The sequence below is a fragment of the Calidris pugnax genome, unplaced genomic scaffold (genome assembly GCF_001431845.1).
Source record: "Calidris pugnax isolate Ruff unplaced genomic scaffold, ASM143184v1 scaffold425, whole genome shotgun sequence".
NCBI lineage: Eukaryota > Metazoa > Chordata > Aves > Charadriiformes > Scolopacidae > Calidris > Calidris pugnax.
The window spans coordinates 255,642-276,145 of record NW_015091137.1 but is presented as its reverse complement, the minus strand read 5'-3'; the positions used below and the strand labels follow the sequence as shown (position 1 = coordinate 276,145).

At 57.8% G+C, this 20,504-nt stretch overlaps 2 protein-coding genes across 6 annotated transcripts in view; one reads left to right on the top strand and one right to left on the bottom strand.

Annotated features, from left to right (window-relative positions):
- Positions 1-1,725, top strand: part of GPX4 (glutathione peroxidase 4) — a 2,290-nt gene extending 565 nt beyond the window's left edge. Inside the window, exons 2-6 of the mRNA XM_014958564.1 lie at positions 107-362; positions 448-599; positions 750-774; positions 1,089-1,148; positions 1,459-1,725. Coding sequence (XP_014814050.1) covers positions 107-362; positions 448-599; positions 750-774; positions 1,089-1,148; positions 1,459-1,491 — 526 coding nt within the window. The 3' untranslated portion in view covers positions 1,492-1,725. The remainder of the gene's footprint in view (positions 1-106; positions 363-447; positions 600-749; positions 775-1,088; positions 1,149-1,458) is intronic.
- A 1,192-nt stretch (positions 1,726-2,917) lies between these two features.
- The window catches only part of SBNO2 (strawberry notch homolog 2 (Drosophila)), a 57,988-nt gene continuing 40,401 nt past the window's right edge, over positions 2,918-20,504 (bottom strand). For 3 of the 5 annotated variants that reach the window (XM_014958634.1, XM_014958635.1, XM_014958637.1), the window contains 25 exons: positions 20,155-20,315; positions 19,609-19,742; positions 19,002-19,092; positions 17,476-17,619; positions 16,882-16,999; positions 16,409-16,514; positions 16,128-16,281; positions 15,570-15,746; positions 14,845-14,942; positions 12,933-13,015; positions 11,768-11,968; positions 11,092-11,267; positions 10,768-10,899; positions 10,322-10,457; positions 10,103-10,215; positions 9,530-9,601; positions 8,927-9,035; positions 8,593-8,667; positions 8,182-8,325; positions 7,884-7,978; positions 7,547-7,639; positions 7,210-7,341; positions 6,903-6,979; positions 6,561-6,751; positions 2,918-6,139 (listed from right to left, as the gene is read on the bottom strand). In XM_014958634.1, the coding sequence (XP_014814120.1) occupies positions 5,511-6,139; positions 6,561-6,751; positions 6,903-6,979; positions 7,210-7,341; positions 7,547-7,639; positions 7,884-7,978; positions 8,182-8,325; positions 8,593-8,667; positions 8,927-9,035; positions 9,530-9,601; positions 10,103-10,215; positions 10,322-10,457; positions 10,768-10,899; positions 11,092-11,267; positions 11,768-11,968; positions 12,933-13,015; positions 14,845-14,942; positions 15,570-15,746; positions 16,128-16,281; positions 16,409-16,514; positions 16,882-16,999; positions 17,476-17,619; positions 19,002-19,092; positions 19,609-19,742; positions 20,155-20,315 (3,641 nt within the window). In that variant the 3' untranslated portion in view covers positions 2,918-5,510. Of the gene's footprint in view, positions 6,140-6,560; positions 6,752-6,902; positions 6,980-7,209; positions 7,342-7,546; positions 7,640-7,883; positions 7,979-8,181; positions 8,326-8,592; positions 8,668-8,926; positions 9,036-9,529; positions 9,602-10,102; positions 10,216-10,321; positions 10,458-10,767; positions 10,900-11,091; positions 11,268-11,767; positions 11,972-12,932; positions 13,016-14,844; positions 14,943-15,569; positions 15,747-16,127; positions 16,282-16,408; positions 16,515-16,881; positions 17,000-17,475; positions 17,620-19,001; positions 19,093-19,608; positions 19,743-20,154; positions 20,316-20,504 lie in introns of all 5 variants that reach the window. The other 2 variants (XM_014958633.1, XM_014958636.1) reach the window with 1 other exon arrangement.

Genomic DNA, 20,504 nt, shown 5'->3' with positions numbered 1-20,504 from the left:
CCTGGGGGTGTGCGGGGGGGGGGAGGGAATGCGGCTCAAAGGGCCCCGGGGCAGCGCCCGGCGACAATTGTCCCGCTGCGGCTTAATCCCTTGCGTAACCCGGGAGAGCAGCTTGTTTACCGGCCTTCCCGCCTCGCCCCGGGGGGGGGGAGAGGGACCTCTCCCCGCTCCTGCCTGGGGAAGGGCTGCTGATTCATCCCCACCCCCCTCTTTCCAGGGGCTACGTCTGCATCATCACGAATGTGGCTTCAAAATGAGGAAAAACTGCCGTAAACTACACTCAGCTTGTTGACTTGTACGCCCGATACGCTGAGAGGGGTTTACGCATCCTGGCCTTTCCCTGCAACCAGTTTGGAAAACAGGTAAGTGGTGGGGGGAGCTGGGGCGGGGGCTCCCCCTCTGCCCCCCAGGGCGCTCACAGCGTGTCCCTTCCCTCGCCTTCCCCAGGAGCCCGGGGACGAGGCTCAGATTAAAGCTTTTGCTGAAAACTACGGTGTGAAGTTCGACATGTACAGCAAGATCGACGTCAATGGGGACGATGCCCACCCCCTCTGGAAGTGGCTGAAGGACCAGCCCAAAGGGAGGGGCACCCTGGGCAAGTGAGTGTGGGGTGGGGGCTACAGAAAGCCCCCCGGGGGGTGGGGAGCAGGGAGGGGGCAGCTCAATCCCAGTGGGTGGTTGGGCTGCAGGACGAGGAAGGGGGTTTTCTGCCACAGTCTCACTTCTGTTTTTTTTTTTTTCTCTCTTAGTGCAATAAAATGGAACTTCACTAAGGTAGGACACGGCCGCCTGCTCCCGGGTTTCCCTGGGTCACACCTTTGCTCTTTGGGGGGCGGTGGGGGGTCCCGGGGGCTGTTGCAGGGAGGAGGGATCCTCACACCCAGGCTCTGAGCCGTGTGGGTACCCGGGGTGGTGGGTAGGAGCATCCCGGGGGGCTCCTGTGCTGTCCCGGTCCCTGAGCCTGGAGCCCCCCGGGAGCCCCTGGCCCAGGGGGGCCGTAACGGGCTCCAGCCCCACCGTGGGCAGCTCCCAGGGGTGCAGAGCCCACCTTCCAGCTGCACTCACCTGGTGCTGCTTGGCTTCCACAGTTCCTCATTAACCGGGAGGGCCAAGTGGTGAAGAGGTACAGCCCCATGGACGATCCCTCCGTAAGTGCTGCTGGGGTGGGGGGACAGCTCAGACCCCCGGGAAAAGGGGAAATGCAGCTTCCTGGGGGTCACCTCTGGGGAGGAAGGGAAGTGCCGGGGCTGAGCAGCCTCCGCTGCTGCGTCTCCGCTCTTCTCCTTTGGCTGGGGGAGAAGAGGCCTCCTGTGCTCTGGGGGGTGGTTGTGGCACCGGGGGCCCTGGCTGCGCGGCACGGGGCGGGTGGGTGGTTCTGAGCAGGTTTCTCTGGAGTCTTTGGGTGTGTTTTTGGGATAACGCTGTTCTTGTAGCACAACGCTCCCTTCCTTCTTGCAGGTGATCGAGAAGGACCTGCCTCCCTACCTGTAGAGCCGCTCCTCTGCCCCCTGCCCTGTCCCTGCCCCCCAGCACTGCCCTCCTGCTGCCGCAGAGTCTCCTCCAGCCCCAATGACGGGCTGCCTTCAAGCCAGCTCGCTGGTGAGGCAGCCCTGAAGACTTGGCGTACACTCGCTGGAAGAGGCTTTGCGGGGCCGGCGGCCGCTGCTGGGGCAGCCCCTTTCTGTGGGATCCCACCTCCCCCCCCAATAAACCTGTTAGAAGTGACCGGTTGTGTCTGGGCCTGTGGCTTTGAGGGGTGGGGGGGACGGGGCTGGGTCTGCTGCGCCGCTCCCAGGGAGAACCCGGAGCTGTGCAGGGGAGCCAAGCCCTTACACAACTCCTGAGCCCCGCGGGGATTATCCTCATTACTGCTGGGGGGGGGGATTGCACACAAATCCCAGGTCAGGAGTGTTCCCGAGGGAAAAGCCAGAGCGGGGGGGAGGTGTGTGTGTCCTCCCTGGGATCCTTCCTCGCCCAAACCCGACGGGCGTCTGCCCCGATGAGGCAATTGGGGTGTTTTTCTCCAAACACAGAGTGTGGGTGCTCAGCAGCGCAGCCCCGGCCCCCAGCCCCCTCCTGGCCCCCAGTCCCGGCGCTGGCACAAGCCCTGGCCAGGGCAGCGGCTGCAAAACAAACCCCAGTCGTGCTGGGACATGCAGAAATACGTGGCTGGAGCTGTGTCTGACCACAGCCAGGGCTGTGTCTCCTGGAGTCCTGGCCACACCGAGTCCCCCCAGGGGCAGTGTCCCCACAGGCAGGGAGAGTGTGGGTTTTAGGGGTGACTTGCTGTGTAGGAGCACTGCCTTCCCCCTTTTCCCTGGGGTCTGGGTCCCCCTGGAGAGCCCTGTCCTCCCCTCGGGAGTGGGGAAGAGCCCCAGGGTCCTTGCAGGGATCACCCCCCCGCACACCCAGGACTCGGGGAGGATCCTGCCTGCTCTCCCCCTGGAGCAGTAAGGCTGGTTTTGGGGGTGTCCCCCAGGCTCGCCCTGAGCTCTGTGGGCAAAGGCAAGGCACAAATTGCTCTTTGAGGGGAGCCTGTGGCTCCCCCCGTCCCACCTCCCGCGGGGACAGAGCGGTGCCGGGGCGAGATGTCCCTGTGCCGCAGCAGCTGGAGGAACGGCCCCAACAGCGGCTCCTTTATCTGTGTTTTTCCAGCAAAGCCCAGAGAAAACAACCCCCTCAAAGGGCAGAGCCCGCGGCTCCAGGAGGATCCTCCTCCGCAGGGGCCCAGAGAGAAGGGGGGTTGGGACAGCGGGTCCTCAACTGCCACCGGGACAGTGACACTGGGGATAAACTCCAGGTGACACTGGGGATAAGCTCCAGCTGCCGGGAGGACCCTGTCCCTGGGACTCCCCACCCTGGGGCAGGTCTAACCCTCCGGACAGACGGACAGACAGAGCTGGGACTTACAGAAAGCTCGGATGTGGCTTCCTTTCCATTTTTACTGAGCACAATGAAAAATTATCCTTCTGAGGCAAGTAGAAAATCCAGGAATTATTAGTCAAAGGCACATATTCTAAAAAAAAAAAAATCTCTTTACATATATACATCTCAATTAATTATAAATACACATAGAAAAACAAAGGCAAACAACAAGCGGATTAAAAAGTGCTAACAAAAAGGTGTAAGGGAAGGAAAAAAAGGGACTCATTTAAAAATACGTACAATCAGTAGGACAACTGCATAATAATTTAGTTTAAAAGATATTGTTACATATTATTAACCCTGACAAAAACACAGGATCGGGGCAGGGAAGGGCTTTCTCCAAGGTGCTCTCTGTCTGCCCAGAGATCGGGGAGGGACAAATTGCATATATTTTTAAGATGAAGGTCGAAGCCACCAGGACAGGCCCCGGGTGCCGCGGGGCGGGGGGTGCCGGGCGGGAGGGCTCCTCCTCGCTATTCCTGAGTTTAAGCCTCTCTGAAATGGGTTTTCCCTGTTTTTCCTCTCCTCGCCGAGATCCCAGCGAGCGCTGAACGAGCCAGGACCGGGGTGAATCCAGCCCCCCCCCCCCAGTGCTGTGGGGTGGGATGTATTTTAAATAAAGGGGGGTCTGGGGCCTGGGGGGGCCTTGCTCTGTTGGGGACCAGGAGAAAGGGCCGTCGGGCCCCCGAGAGCAGCGATGCCCCACGGCCCCGCGGCGAGAGGCGAGAAACGCTGCGGGACAAGCACAAACCTCTCGGGGCGGCAGCAGGGGACTGGGGGGGGTGGGGGGTCACGCAGGGGCTTCCCCCCATCTTTGGTGTTCACTTTGAGGTAAGGAGGTTTCCTTGAATGCAGTAAAACGGGGCCCCAACGGCAGGACAGACCCGGGGGGGGGGCGGGGGGGGGCAGGTGCCAGCTGGGGAGGGTGGGGGGCAAGGAGAAGCCCCCAGAAGGAAGGGCAGGGACCAGAAGGACCTCAAACCCGAGCCCAGAGGGACATGGCGGGGGCAGTTCCGTGGCCTCGGTGCCCAGGGAAGGCAGGTCCCATCCCAGGAGGAGCACGAACGCTGTGGCCACCGACCCAAAGCTCTTCCCAGCAGCAAACAGGGCGCTCGGCCGGGCTCTGGGGGGGAACTGGGGGGTCAGGGCTCTCTGCCTGGAGGAGGGGGCTCCACCAGCCCCCTCAAGACTGACCCGTCAGGGCACGGGGGACCCAGCAGAGGCCTCTCCCGGCTGGAGCCCCTTCCCCAGGTCCTCCCCAAGGAAGGGTCAAGCCCAGCCAGGGAGGGTCTCCTGTCCCTCCCCAAAAACAGCCACTTGTAGGAAACGCCTCGGTGACTCCAGGCAGAGGGGAAACGTGGCCGATGGGAGGCCAGGTCTGGAGCGTCCCCGGAGCAGGCAGCCCCCTGCCAGGATCCGTGGGACAGAGGGAGAAAACAAGAGACAGTTCCCCGGGACCTGCCGAGGGGAGATGCTGCTGGGACAGGGACAGTGACCAAAGCAGCCGGGGGCCACCTGTGTCACGGGGCAGCTTGCCCAGCTCCGGGCCGAGGGGCAGCGGGGTGTCTGGGGCAGTGCTTTGCAAAGCAGAACTTTGCTCTTTGGTACTGGAGGGTGAATTTGCAGCGTGAGCAGCGACACCGCCCAGCCCCGGGGCTGCCCAGGGATCTGTGGGGCTGGGGAGCAGCTCCGAGGGCAGGGCTGGGGATCCCCACACGCACCCCACGTCCCTGGCCCAGCCAAGGACGAGCCCGGCAGAACCGGAACGGTGAGATGGCCAGGTGAGGGGACACCAGGTGACAGCAAGAGGAGGGAGGAAGCAGGGCCAGCCACGGCGACCCGGCGAGGCTAAAGTGCAGGACAGGCTGACGGGGCACAGGGCCCTTCTGCTCAGGGGATCCCCCCGTGGTCCCGGGGTGGCTGAGCTCTGACAAACTCACCAGCTCTGCCACCAGCTCCTGCCTTCTCCCGCGGAGCTCAGGCAGCCCCGGAGGTGCCGGTGTCCCTGCCCGCGGAGGGCAGAGCAGGCAGTTTTGCTTCTCCCTGCTCAGCCCTGCCCAGGGGGACACCCGAGCTCTGGGACCCCATTCCCTTCCCCTTCACCCCACCTTCAGAGTCCTCGGGGTCCACAGAGCGCTGGGGCGGCCCGAGGGGAAAGCTGGCAGCAGTTTGGCCACCAGCTCTGGGGGGACCAGCTCACTGGGCTGGGGGGCTGGGGAAGGCACGACCAAGGGGAACTCAGTAGTCTGCAGGGGACGGGCAGGGAGGAGCAGGGGGGGGCTCAGTCCTACCCGGGCACTGACCTTTGAGCAGGGCTCCAACACAGCAGAGACCATCAGTCCAGATCAGCTGAACCCGGCAGCTCAACTCCCCCCAAGCGCATGTTATATACAAATCTATACATGCCTGACTGTATATTATATATAAATAAACTTTGCTTTAAGGAACTATATATGTTTTTTTTTTCTTCCCTCAAAACCAGAAAAGGGTCAGTCCAGACCAGTAGAAAAGCCGGGGCTCCCCAGCTCTCACCTCTGCGCCGAAGGCGATGGGTTCCCAGTGGCCGAGCGCGGCCCGGCCGGCGTTCAGAAGTCTGGGAAAGGGCCACTGAACTGGATCACGCTCTGGCGCTCCTGGGGGAGCATGTTCTCCTGGGGGGCCCCATTAAACGTCCTGAACATGTCCTCCAGGATCTCTCTGAAATTGATATTCTCATCCTGTTGGAGGAAATCATCCTGCTGCTGCTGCTGTGGCTGCTGCAGGGTCTGCAGGGGTCCCGGGTGAGGCAGGGGATCGTGCAGCGCCGAGCTCACAGGAACGCTCCCCTCCAGGATGGGGGCCGGGCTCTTGAAGGCTGAAGGGTGGCTGAAGCCGAAGGACAATCCGTGCTGCTGGTGCGGCTGGAGAACGGACTCCGAGGAGAAGCACAGCCCCCTGGGCTCTGGGTTCATCACCACGTCGGGAATGCTGTTGCCGGGAGGGCTGTAGGTCAAGTCCAGGATCTCGTCCTGGCACAGGGAGTGCCCGGGCAGGGAGACCCCAGGCCCCGTCGGCGTGAGGTCCAGGGGCTGGGGCAGGATGGGCAGTGGCAGGGAGAACTGTGGGCTCTGCTCTTGGCCCTGCAGGAGTCGGTTGTGCTTTCGCTTCACGTTCTCGTCCATCTGCTTCAGCTCCACCAGCACCTTTTGGACACAGCTCTCGGGGATCTTTATCCCTGGGGGAGGAAGGTGCATCAGTCCCCAGAGCGCTTTGGGAAGGGATGGGGCACTGTGGGGACAGGGGGACGGGCAGCAGCTCTGGGGGCTGTTTGTCACACACAGCCCTGGGTGCTTCAGCTCTCACCCGGGCTGCAGAGGGGGGAGATGGGACCACAAACGGAGCAAAACCAGCCCCACAGCAGGCTCATGGCAGACAACAGCAGCACTGCTTCTCGTGGGCACCACGGGGCAGCTCCAGCCTGGCTGACACCCTCTGCCCAGCTCCCCACCTTCCCAAGGGGTTACCCAGCACCGGCTGCTCCCAGGCTGGAACAAGTCCCCTTCTTAGGAAGGGAATCTTGGCCCTGGGCAGCTGGACCCCTTCGTTCTTCTCCTAAAATGTCCTGCTCCCCTTCCCTCCCCCAGCACTTCACCCACCGACTTGTTTCTTCTTCTCCTTGGTCTTGAGGCGGACGATCTGCAGGTAGCTGGTGTTGGTGATGTCTGCCATGACGCTGGCGATCCTGCTCCAGACCCGCAGCAGGGCCCCGCACAGCATGTAGTAGTGACGCAGGCGCATGCCCTGGAAGCACTCCTTCCCCTCCTGGATCAGCTTGCAGTTCCCATTCCTGCCATCCAAAGGGGAGAAAACAACCCCAATTAGCAGAGGCTCCCGCAGCAGAGGGGGATCCCCCACCCACAGGGCCCCCGAGGGACCCTCTCCCCAGCACCAGCCCTGCCCTGGGGAGGGAGGGGAGGCCGGGGCTGCAGCCCCCTTACCAGGCAGCATGGTTACAGCTCTTCAGGGATAAGTGGTAACTGTTGTTCCAGTGCTCCTTGGCTTCCTCGGGCAGCACCTGCAGAAGAGACAGAGAGAGGCAGGGATTTTCCACTGTCCAAGATGCAGCTGAGACATGAAATCCAGGGCCGGGAGTGGGGACACCCAGGTGCTGCCACCAGCTCTGCCTGACCCACACCAGGACTCTGAGGAGCTGTGAGAGGGTGACAGTGTCCTTCCAAAGCCACCCCTGCCCAAAGAAAGAGGATTTGCCCCTCCCCACACCAGAGGGCCACAGTTCCCACCTACCTGCCGGTACTTCTTCTGCAGACTGTCCAGACTCTCCAGCTGGCTCTGCTTCCCAATGTTTGGTTTGTAGAGGATGAAGTTCTTCCCGCGGCTCTGCTCTGCCAGCAGGCAGGTGTATCTGTGGCCTCGTGTCTGGTGGGGAGAGACAGTGGTTACAGCCTCTTCCCGAGCCCATATTTCTCTAAACTAACCCCTTCCTTCCAGGATGGAGGTCCTTGGAGGCATCTCCCAGCCCGCAGCAAGGGGTCTGACACAGACCTCTTACAGCCAGAGGAGATGTCCCATTGGACTCACCCTCCGAGCTGGGGTGCCACCCTGGCAGAGCCCAGGGACTTACCTTGCGGGAGAGGTAGAACCCCTCAAAGGATCCTGTCAGTTTGAGCGACTTCTCGTAGGCTTCCTCCCACTTCAGGCCTCTGTCAACACTGATCTACACAGGGACAGAGAGAGGGGTGCGGTAATTTCAAGGGGCAGGACACACACATCAGTGTCTGTCTCACAAATCCCACCCTCAACACAAACTTGGGGATGCTGCAGCCTAGAAACAGGCACTGCAGATGTGACACAAACACGACACAAAGCCACAGGGCAGGGGGACAGGGATCCAGCAGCTCACAGTCCCGGACAGGGAAGGAGAAGGCTGGGCTGTGGGGGTAGCTCTGCAGGCTGCCTACCTTGTAAAACACAACCTGCCCATCCTGCGGGTGCCCGGGCGTCAGGAAAACCTCCTTGCTCTCCTCGTAGATCTCATCCACTCCTGGGGCTAAATCTGCAGGAGAAAAGACTGCTGTAAGATCCACCTTCCCGTACCAGCTCCTCTCCCTGCAGGAGTCTCAAGATCTGTGCTGTGTGGGGACACCGCAGCGCCCGAGATGGCCATGGCCATGGAACTGTCATCCATCAGCACAGGGAGGAGCAGGGAACCTCAGGGGTGCAGTAGGGAGAGGTCCAGCCACCCCTCTTTCTCCGTACCTAGGATGCCCATGTCGTATTTGCCCTCCTTCTTGTCCTTTTCGATCAGATAGTCAAAGGTGTCCGAAAAATACTGGAAGAGCATGTTCTGCTTGTCCACCTCCAGGCCCAGGATGCGGTTCAGGAACTTGGTGATGGAGCAGTCTGCAAGAGCATGGGGGGTCAAGGACCACGGCGCAGCTGGGCACGGAGCCCACCCCATGTCCCCAAAGACAGCCACCCAACAGAATCACAGAATCATGTGGGGTTGGAAGGGACCTCTGGAGATCACCTAGTCCATCCAGTCCACAGGACCCTCCCCTCAAAGCAAAGATCCTGCCCCCACCGCACAGCGAACCCCCCGAGGCCATGCTCCCCCAGAGATGGAGCAGCTGGGCTGGGACCTTTCCACAGGAAAAGCTTGACACCTACCTTTCTCCACAGAGACAGTGCCATACTTCATCTGGTTGCAGCAGATCCCCACAGAGATGAGACCTTGCTTCATTTCTGAAGGGCAGAAGACAGTGTTTTCGGGTTAATCCCCCCCTCAGCAAACCCGCAGGGCTGCTCCCCTCCAGCTCTGCCCATTATTTTACAGCTAAGTCTCTCCCAGGCTCTTTGTGCCCCCAGGCCTGGCAGGGTGACATGCTCCATGGTGAAGGTAGGGGTACTGCTCCCTCTCTGACCTTCCTCTTGGCTCTTCAGCCATCCCAAACCCGAGACCAACCTGCCCAGAGAGAAACCCCAGAGCTGCTCATGTTCTTACCGTGGAAAAAGGCGGCCTCCCCTTTGTCGTAGCTCTTGGGCACAGGAACTCTGTTCTCCATGTGGTTGAGGATAGTGGAGAGGACTCTGTCCAGTGCTTTAGCCCCGTACTGTGAGAGGAGACAAGAGTTACACATGGGACACGCTTCCAGGGGCAGCTCAGAGGGACTGAGTGTGTCACAACACTTGTGCTGGCGCTGCAGGGAAAGCCACCGCTCCGGGAAGGCCACTGGCTGGGTCGCTGAGCCAAGGGGGAAGCTGTGTGTCAGGGGCCTCCTCTGTTCCTGGGGGACCAGTGTACAGGGCCCTGCACGTCCCCATCCCGGCGCTGGCACTGGCTCCCCTGGGGACAGAGCCCCAAGCACCCTCCTGGATCCCACGGGAGCACAGTCCCCCGACCAGTGCGGTGCTGGTTTGCTCCCACTGGTGATTAACCCCACTCTGGACGCTGTACTGGGGGAAGGTGTGGGGCGCTGGGTGCAGGGCTGGATCCTGCCTGTAGATGCCACCAATGATCCTCCTGGCGCTGGCTCCTGCTCGGGGCCCTCCCCAACGACTCCCACCCCTCCTCGGCTGAGCCGCCCCGAAAACAGCCTCAACTTACCTTATTCTCAAAGTTGTACTTGCTGAGATCTCGGGATTCGGTGGCCCGTCGGTCTCCATGGGTTAAGGCACCCTGGGAAGGCAGAGCAAGCAACAAGTTCTTATTTTTGGCCGTTGCAAAACACCAGAGAAGGATGGTGAAAGCCATGTCTCGGAAGAGGCCAGGATCAGAACAAGCCATGGGGAGGCAGCACTCCTCTGGAACACTGAGACCTTGCCAAGGTATTTGGGGATTTATCAGAAGTGAAGAAAAATGAAACAGAGACAAACTAATTATTCCATTAATTATTTCATCAGCTTTCCGGAAGCAGATGGGTTTATGCTCCTGTAACAGTGGGGGAATTCCAGCATCTGGAATCGGGTTCTGCTTCCCTGAAATTCCTCCTGATGCCTTGGTTACGTATTCGCCTTCACTTCCCTGCCCAAACCCCAGGGTGCTAAACACCTTCTGCCTTCCACCCCTGCGATGCCCTCACTCAGGGGGTGCAATGCCCCGTACCAACGGGCACACCGGAAGGGAAGCTCTGCAGAGAGCACTGGAGCTGCCCCGCTCACCTCTGCTGCGGGCACTTACCAGGCTCTCCAGACGCTTCGCCACGATGGACGCAAACCGCCGCTCCCCCGCCAGCTCCGAGATGAGGAAGACATACTCTGGAGCAGAGACCTGGTTCGATCGGTGCGTTCGACCTACAGGGACATGAGGGGAGAAGTGAGAGGTTGGTACAGCCTGTCTGGTGTGGGAAGGGAAGCCGAGGGAGAGGGGGGACCGTGACCAAGAGCAGCCAGCACTCACCAAACTGCTGGATGGCCCGGTCCGCGCTCCAGGGCAGCTCCAGCGTCATGTGCACCCGGCGCTTCTGGTTCTTCACCCGTCTGTCTGCTTGGAGAGAGATACCTGAGCTGGAGGCCTCGGAGATTATTGCTACGAGCTAAGGGAGAGAGACAACAAGTGGGAAAGGGAGTGAGGATCCTGAACATCTGCAAAACTGCTTCAAGAAACAGTCCAAAGCCCAACTTCCCCAGCCCGAGAAGGGACCCAGGACTCCCTGTCACCTTCCAGCAGACAGACAGACAGAAAGCTGCTGGCCTTGCTGGCCTGAGGCTGGCAAGGCAGGAGCAGGCAAAGGCAACCCCCACACTTCCCCCCGCTCCCGTGCAGCTGTTTGGAGGTTCCCTTGGCTCGAACCTGACTCACCTTTTCCCCTTTCATAAACCTTCCTTGGCTCGAACCCGACTCACCTTTTCCCCTTTCATAAACCTCTCCTTCTCCTTCAGGTTGACGTGGTCGATGGAGAGCCCTTGCTCCGCGCGAGACTCGAACACGACGGAGCCGTCGGGTCTGCAAACCACGCGGCCCTTCCGCCCCGTCATCTGCACACACCCAGGGGAGAGAGGGGCTGTCAGCAGAGGGGGGAGACCCGCCTGGCGCAGCAAGACCACTCTCAACACCTTTTTCAGATTGCAAGGAAGGAGAGGAGCCCCCCTTCCAGCAGGAACCCCCTTTGCCGGCCCCTTCTCCTGTCCCCCAGGGCCCCCGAAACTCGCTCTGGACTGTGAGGGTACCTCGGCCACGTGCTCCGGGCCCCCGAAGTGATTGATCAGTTCATCCAAGGTATTGAGAGGTAGCTCTTTGCCCAGTGCTTTTACTTTAGCGAGGAGGTCCTGCTTCATCTTTTCCACGTGTTCCAGCTCCCTCAGGCCGTGCACATCTTTCCGGGAAGTCAGTGTGTGAAAATTACCTGCGACAGAAAACGCAGAAGTTTAGAGTTACCTGGTAATTGCAAATCAGAGAAGGAAAAAAAAAAAGCTGTCCCAAAGGGCTCCCGGGGACACTATCTGAAGAGCAGGCAGACCCCCTGCCTTGCAGTAAATGCTGCTGAGGAGTGACTTCCCTCTGTGTTTCCCCGTTTTGGTGGGGAAGGAGCACGTGGGGCACATTCGTTCTGCTCACGGATCACAGCAGGTTAATGTGAACCAACCTCCCCAGCCCAGGTTTGACCATCACAGGGTAAAACCCAGCCGAGGTCACCAGGCTGTGCCAAGCACAGGAGGAGCTTCAGAATTCCATCCAAACACCAGGAGAGTCTCCTTCATCAGCTCAGACTCCACAACCCCCTTTGCCAGACCCCTCCCCAGGGTCACAGCTCTGCCTCTGCTTGCAGGACAGTGGGGTGGGTGGCTGTCCCCAGGTGAGTGACCCCAGTAAGGAAGGAGCTGACCCTGTCCCGTGTGCCCTTACTCCTGTCCTCGGCCGCGAAGCCGTTGTAGGTGTGCTCGACGAAGATGACATCGTCGGTCTCAAACACGGACTCCGGGGAGGAGTTGAAGTCGCTGTCGAGCCCCATGTCGGAGTCGGTGCTGCTGTCATCGCTGATCTTGATGACACCCGTGAGGTCACACACCCCTCTCAGAGCCTTGGTGCAGCGGCCCCTCTGCCTCCCTGCTAAGGGAGAGCGAGCGGCGTCACGGGAGAGCCCCAGCCATGCGCGTCGGTGCAGAACAGCAAGCGCCAGCTCAGACAGAGGAGGAGAAATCACAAAATAGCTGAGATTGCCCCAAATGAAAGGCTGATCTTGGAAAGATAGAGCCTCTTGGGTGGGGTGGGGGGCAGTGAGGGCGGGAGGGAAGGAGAGAAAGGAAGAGAGAGAAAGGAAGAAGGTGGCAATCTCAGTTGGGGCTGCAGCCAGTCGCACACATCTGGATGAACACGCTCTAAGCAGCGCTGACTCCTCGGGGAAGGAGCCCGCAGGGCTGACTGCCCCTGCAGGAGTGTGCAGGACACGGGAAGGTACAAGTGATTCGGGACATTGTGTGGTTCCAAGCACAGTAAGACATGCCCCAGCTGCACAACAGGGCTCACAAACCCGCTGGCACAGGCTGCTCTGTGACAGCAGCCCATCAGGACCATCTCTGCCAGTGCTGCTGGCCCCCTGCGCCCCCTCCCCACCCCCCACTGGAGGAGTAATCTCCAAATTCTTCTTACCTGCAGCCAAGGATTTGGCAGGGAAGGGATTTTTTCCCCCCCAGGACCCCTGCCACGCTCTAGGTAAGGGGTAGTGGAGAACCCCCCCTCGCTGCCAGAGGGCTCTGTGCAGTCTGCCCACAGGCTGGGCAAGGAAACGGCCCAGGGAGGGGGGGCACAAGCCACTGGGCAAGTGGTGGAGGAGAGGACCTACGCTGTGACAGGGAAGTGGGTTAGAGGGAGGAGGGGGTGAATGACCCAGAGCTGCCGTCCTCCGGGTGAGAGAGCGGTGGGAGATGTGCGGGAGAGCAAACTGAAACCAGGGCAGAGCAGCAAAAAGCGTGAAGTAGGGAAAAGGGAAAAAGGCAAAGAAAAAGCCGAGTGGCTGGGGTGAAGCAGCAAGGCAGGAGGTCAGATGCTGGGCAGTGGAGTGTGCTCTTACGTTTTCTTTTAATGCCAGTTCCTTTTTCTCTCTTTCTTTTGGTTGAAGGAAAGTGCTTCTGAATTAGTGATAGAAAGACGCCTCTGAAAGTAAGATGCAAAATTTATTCTAGCTACCAGGAACATCTGCCGGTTATCACGTAGCAATGTCTGTTTGAGATAGTACCACGTTTCATGGGAGAGGGGTAAATCCTGTACCACGACTCCCAGCACGTGATGGGCCAGACACTGGTACGGCGCGGCCCTGCTGAGCTCAGACCCAGCGTGGATCACCCAGGGGTTCTGCCAGGGGAGCGTGGGCAGCACCAGCAGATCCTCGGCCAAGAAAAGGCCGTGCTGAGGGAAGGGAAAGCACCAAAATGCCAGGAAAAACACTCTGTGGTGGGGGGAGTGGGGCCCTTCCGGAGACACTGCAGCAAAAGCAGAGCAGACCCCGGGCTCTGCACTACTGCGTGGCACGGCAAAGCTGCAAGACCTTTATTTCCCAACTAAGAGGGAGTTTTAAGTGGGAAAAGCTGTACTGGGAAAGCTGTTACATCACTACTGAAAAATCCAGGGAGTCCCAGTGTCCCAGCCCCTCTCTGTGCCCCGACAGCACAGACCGCCGTCGGGCCGTCCAACAGACCTGCTCCAAATCCTCCGATGCGCTGCCCGTGGGGCCCTTTGGCCACAGAACGGAGAAAAGGGAGGGGACACAGAGATGTAGTGGTTTCAGGTGAATGGCAAAAAAATCACGAGAGGTGGAAAACAAATGTTTCTGTGGGCTGTTCCGCAAATAAAAGAGCAAATGCTGAAATGGTGATGGTGTTGGGTGGGGATGAGCCCCCAGCGCAATGAGAAGGCAGCGCTGAATGAGCTCTGGTTGAAAAAAACCAACGTTGGAAGTGAGAGCTGGGAGGTGTGGACATGACAGCTCGCCCGGGTGAGTAAAAGGGAGTTTTGGGGACCGGGGAGGGAGCTGCAAGAGCCTGGGTGTGAGGGGCTGCAGGAGACAGAGCCAGCACCGCAGTGTCCTGCGCTGGCCGTTCAGTGACTGCAATTATCCAGGACCACAACGAGCCCCTGTGTCCCCTCTCTCTCATTTTCCCCACACTCAGCTCCACCTCTTCCCTTCGAACAAAGGGCTGGGCTGGAATTCACTCACTGAGCAATCTGTTTATTTTTAACCCCGTTTCTCGGCATCTTTTAAACAACTGCTTCTTCCCAGCACACTGCCCTCAAGAAATCCCCCAAAGTGCTGTAAAACCAGGACGCCGCATTTGGAGGCTCAGCAGATGCCAGAAGACACTCGTTATCTGGCCAATGCTGCTGAGCAAAGAGCTCTGGCCCCTAGAATCGAGGACAGAGTTGAGCAGCATGTGATCTCTAACAGACCCTTCCTCCTCCCACAGCTGAGCGAGGCTCAGAGGGACCACAGAGTCCTCCAGCCCGAGTTCCTCTGAATTCTGTGACATGAAAACCAGTCCAAGAGACCAAATCAATCCAAGCAGTTGTTAGACTTGCCTTGTTCTCTGCCACCAAATCAGTATTTGTGTTTTGGGAACAGCAGAGTGACACCGACCAACACAACCCCCAGCAATAGAGTCTGCCCTAACCCGCACACGTACTGTCTCTGGGGTCTCTCCTATATCTGACAATTCTTTTCCAAGTGTAGAGAGTTGGATCAGGCTGCTCATGCAGGTTTGAGCCACAGGAAACTTCAAAACCCAGGACCTAGCTCCTAACGTCACGCTGAAGAAATAGTGCCTCAAGGACCCAGCTCCGCGTCCTCTCCACTCACAGCCTGCGTCGGGCGAGGCCTCACCAAACTGCATTTCAGGAACTCAAGTGGCCCCAGGGCAGGGCTCTCCTGGCACATCTCCAGCCCCCCCGCTGCATCCCTCCCCCAAGGAAAACAGGGGTTTTGAACTCACTCTGCAGCAGAGACAAAGCAGTTGAGATGCCCATCGTTCTCATCCAGGACCTCTCTGGTGCGCGCCTCCCCGGTGGACTGCAGCCCGATGACGATGCACTGCGGGGAACAGGAGGGAGGGCAGAGCAGGCGTCAGGGCACGCGGCGACTGGCTCCGGAGACTCTATTTCCCCACCCCAGGTACCTTCCCCTCAGCCCCTGTCCCAACCCGTGTTGGGCTGTAGGAGAGCTCCTGATCAAGAACCATCTCAAGTCTTTCAGCATCCCAAGCGGTACCTCTGCTCACACCACAGAGATGACTGAGATTACAGAACCTGATTGACTTCCCTAAGCAGTTCCTGCCTAAAACTTCCAAATTGCATCCGGATGGATGGAAGGACTGTGCTCAAGGTGAAGGATCTGACACCTCTTTTAGCTTGAACATGACCCAAAATACCCTCTCAGATCAGCTTGCCCACATCTACCATAGACAAACAGCGGGGGATGCCTCGGAAGACGAGACTGTGTTAACCCCCCAGTATCATTTGCTGTGAATATTCCCAGAAACCCGGACTCTGCACTTTGTTCTGGTTAATCTGGAGAGAAACTCAGCCTTACAGAGGTTTGGATTTGCTTTCAGGTCAAGCTGACCAACAATTAACTCCCTTTGGTTGCAGATGACAAAATGTTCACTTGCAAGGGGAGGCCGGTGGCCGCCGCCAGCGCGGAGAGGCTCCAGTACCGCACCTTGTCCTTGGCCAGCTCCTCCTTGGCCAGCTCCACCAGCCGCCGGACCTTGGCCGCGATGCAGAGGTACTTGAAGAAGCGCTGGTGAGCAGACCAGAACTGACCCCACAGGGACTTCCGAGACTCCAAGCCGATCCAGTCGGCCGCCTGCTGGAACACCATCAAGGCCTCTGCCCACTGCAGACAACACCGAGAAGGGCTGAGTTAATACCTTCATTTTCTTTTTCATTACTGCTGTGCAGGAGGTTATTAGAACAGTCTGGGCTCGGATAATCTGATTTAACGTGGGTATTTATGGCTCTGTGTTGGGCTGAACGAACAGTCTGGTCGTTCTCTCCGCATCAGCATGACACTGCAAGATCTGGTTTGCAAATATGGAACTTCTGAATAGAAGCCAAAAAAATGTAAGATAATTTTTAATGTAAGCTGAGCGTGGGTACCCCTTTTCCTTCTCACAAACAAGGTCTGTGGCCTTGTTTCGGGTCCCCAAACCCTCCCATGTAACAAGCCCAGAGGGCAGTTGAGGCCCCGTCCCCCCCGACAGAGGGACCAGCTCACCAGCTTCGCCGCCTTGTCGTAGACAACCTTGTACTGCTGGTCCAGCGGGATCTCTTCGATCCTGAAGGTCACTCCAGTGAAACTGAGCTGCCGGGCGATGTACATCCCACTGACCTTCATGTCCATTGCCACGATCTCCATTGCACCCACTCCCCTGGGAGAGGAAGACAACTGTGAACCCCCTTCCTCTGCTCCACGGCAGCACCCAGAGCACCCATGTCCCAAGCAAAGGCTGCCACGAAATGGAAACCGTGTGAAAGGGGGTGTTGGACACGACTTACCTCTTCTCAATTGCATGCAGGAACTCATCAAACGCTCTGAAAGGGGTGCCCGGCCCCCAAATCCCCAGGCGGCTCATGTAAATCATGTTTTTTGGCTCAGAGGCACCTGTTTGAACAGAATTTGCAGTTTTGACTCAAGTAAAGTGAATTCTTAAGAGGGTGGTAATTTGCCCTTGTGCATTCCCAAGGGCCTTTCCAAACACTGCCCTCCATATATGAGGTGGGCAAGTGTCATCATCCAGCTTCGTACAGCTGAACAGCTGGCCAGGAGTATGTGGAACTGGAGAGGAATTAGTCTACTTTGCCAAAAAGTGACAGTAATGGCAGTGCTGGGGCTTGGGGCAGGTCTTGGTGCTCTGGGCTCTAGCACCACAGTGCCATTCACCTCCTGCACGAACACACTCTCAGTGGTCGTGCTCACATCTCGTCCTTCAGGCCCCAGAGGTGATGGCACCCCCACGACAGGAGCTCACCTGTGGCACTGGCATAAACAACCCTGGCTTGAGGCAGTTTGTTCTGAAGGTCCAACACTGCTTTGCCCATTTTAGTAGAGCTGGCGTTTTTGGCTTTGTGGCATTCATCAAACACAATCTGGAGGGGAATGTCAGTTAAGGAGAAAGGATCTGATTTTCATCACCAGGGTGGGAACAGACAGAAAACACAACCCAGTCTCTTCCAACCAACTCAACAACCAGTCCCAGCATCAGCAGGACTGACACACTCCCCACACGGTATGAAATCTGCTGGTTTCATCTAGTCAGAGCCCCAGGTCATGTCCCCGTCCCTCTCCCTTCTCTTCCAAGGTGTGTCTTGTGCTGCTGAGGGAGAACAATGCTGAAAAGGCTGATCCCAGCTGCGTTCTCCCCGTCCTCCCACGGACTCTGTGGAGGAGGAGAGTGCAGGGAACGATGTGCTACGGCATCTAAACACCCACCGCAGGCACAGGGCTGCGCGGCACAGCTGCTCCCACTGACTTCAGGTGGCCCCGAGCTCTTTGCTCCTTCGTGAAGTCAGTCATAAACATGCAATTCTTCTCACTCTCTCCATTATTTTTTTTAAAAGGATACAACTCCATCAAAATTTTCCCTGCACCACTCCAAAATCTGTTTTAAGCGTGTCCTGTGCTGCCCGCCGGCCTGGCTTTCACCGATCAGCGCAGAGTAAGTGGCGAAGAGAACTCCTTCTGAGGTAGCTGTGTCACCGTATTTAATCTGCAGAGGGGCAGAACAAGAGCACAGGTGCTCACCCAAAGCACAGGTGCTCACCCAAACCACTCTATGCTGATTTTAGGATTCTCCCGGTGCTGATCCCCAGCACATCGCGCCTGTTCTTTGCCCACGATCAACACCAACGGTTGCGCTGTGACCGTGTGGGACACGTGCTGCTGCCCCCAGGAACACAGCCCCATCTGAGAGCAAAAGGGACAAAAGACCGTTGGGAGCTGACGTCGTCAGCAGCTCTGTCTGGCACCAAGACACGGCGATGACAGGGCTTTCAATGTCCAGACAAGCTCCACTTGCCGCTGTGTCAGCACATCTGGACGCAGTGAAACGTGGGGACCCCGCGAGGACTCCAGTTTGCTGGCCAGCAGAAGTTGCTTCATTTTCTTAAGCAACAGTTTAGAATCTTTAATTGTTTTGAACTCTCCCAATCCGTTTTAATTACTTCTAGAAAACACTTCTCTCTCTGAGCAGGTGAGATTGTTGCCTGTCTTACTGTCACGTGTCCCACCTGTAGCCAAGTAAAAGGTGGTGGGAAAGCCCACGGTGCAAACCTGAAGAAAGTTCCATTTAAAGCCTTTTTGGTCTGAAAACAAACATCCCTTTCAGTCTCTTAATAGCTGCATTCAGAGGTGTCAGCACACCTGGTTTCCAGTGACTTCGTAAGAGCTGGGTGTTCAACACCACCGGAAACCAGAGCAGGGTGTTTCAGGGAACTGGGCAGTGCAGTGGGAAACACAAGCCTGGACAAGAGACCAAAGCACAGGCCATGAAGGACTCTGTGAGCAGCCACTACACAATGGCCCCTCGTGTCTTTTGAGAAACACTTCATCTTCATCTCTGAATAACTGCAAGAAAGTCCGAATATTCTCTGATTTGCTCGGCAGGGGGAACACCCACGTGCTCAGCCACGGGGCCGTGTCTGAGTCCCTGCCAAGGCACCAATCTGTGCCTTCAGAGGTGCTTCCCCACTCGCACCCTCTGGAAAGTGGCTCCATGGAACCAGCACTGGGAAATGTTATCCCAGGAGAGCGGAGCACGGCCCTGCACTGGGGCTGATCCCTCTGCAGGACTCTCCAGGAATGGCCAGAAAGGCTCAAGTCCGGCTGAACTTTGCTCTTGGCTGGAGAGATTTCTCTCTCCCTGCAGGAAACAGCTCCGTGCAGCTCTGCAGGGTGCACAAAAATAGTGAGAGGCCAGAGTGGGAAGAGCTCGCCGGGAGAGAGGGAAGCGCTCGCTGCCTGCTGCCTGCTCTGCCGGTGCCACCGCCGCGCGGAGGCAGGAGCAGCCGCTGCCTTACACACTGAGGCGGATCCCTGCAACTGCTGCCGTGGGCTGGTTTTCCAGAACACCATTACAGCTTCTCTCCCTACCTTATTCAAAGCATGCACAGGAATGTGGGAGGCTTCAATGTCCTTCAGGTCTCTCTCAGCATCATACTTGAGATCATTGGAGACGCTGAACCTGCAAAGCGAGACGTGGGTCTGGTTATCTCCGCAGGAGAGTCAGGGCACACAGGGTGATTAATAGCTCTGACTAACGCAGCCGTGGGTGTGCAAAACTGTCACATTCCCCACTGCCCACACTCCTCAGCACACCATCCCCCTGCAGACTCCAGTCTGCCGCTTCGGACAAGCCCTGTGTGCTCTGCAGTAAAACCCCATGCTCCAGGAGCTTCTGCTTTCGCCCGAGGAAGCCCCCAAGTGCCCCTCCACGGACTTCAAAGGCAGCAGAGACAGGCTCCACATTGCCCTCGAGTAGCACATAATCTGCTATTTCACTGTGACTCACTGCCCATCTCGGCTGCAGGGGAAATATTCCCATTTCACAGGCACAAAGAGGTGGAAACGACTTACCCAAGGCCACAGCATGAGTCAACCATAAAGCCAACATCAGCACTAAGGAATTCCTTACTCCCAGATCCAAACTAACTCCAAGGTCTTACGGGAAAAGAGAAAAAAAAAAAACACAACAGCTTACCACAGAGCTTTTTTCCTCCCTTTCAGATAGTTTTCAAAGATGATGCCCGCAACTGTCCTGCCCTTTCCAACTCCAGCGCCGTCCCCGATGAGGAACCCAGCTCGCTGCCCGTTGGGTAATAAAACTTCATGTTGCTGCAAAATCAAGGACAGAACTGGAAATTAAACAAGATTTGCCTTCGCTAACAGCTCTGATGTGCGTTTGTGAGAGCACCCCTTAACCCTTTCACACACCCCATCCTTGCCTGTGAATCTCCTGCTCTCAAGTGGCAGTTCATGGAAAAGGTCCCCAGGCCCCCAGAACGTGAAGCGCTCCCTTCTGCAGCCAAAGTCAAGGGTTTTGCCTCTTTGGGAAACAAGCCCCACAGAAGTCCCCGGCTCCACATAATTCTTTCAAAAGGCATTTAAAATGCCATATGGCAAAGCTGCCAAAGTGTCATCACCTCTGTCACAGGTTATTTTAGAACACAGGGGAACATCTGTCGGTACAAAAGGCAATTTCTCTCCCACATACAGCCCAGGAGCAGGGCTCAGCAGCAGCGTGTACCTGGCAGGCGTAAATGATTGCTTCCAGCTGTAGTGCAGAGAGGGAGCCTTTGTCGGCCACGGAGCGCGGCAGCGAGAGGCTGTAGGTGATGTCGGGTGGGGGGACGCTGGACAGGGTGCTCGTCTCAACCACCAGGTCCGGGTGGTGCTTCCCAATCTTGGCTAAACGATAACAATAACACAGATAACTCATGTTAACAATCTGTCACCCTCAGCTCAGGGACAGAGATCAGCCCGACGCCTGCTCTTCACTCTTCTGCTCCACTGAAACATCAGATGGCCAAACCCCAGTCATGCCTCCCCCAAAAGCAACAACAGAAAAGTGTGGTGTTAAATTAGCACAGCCCCAGC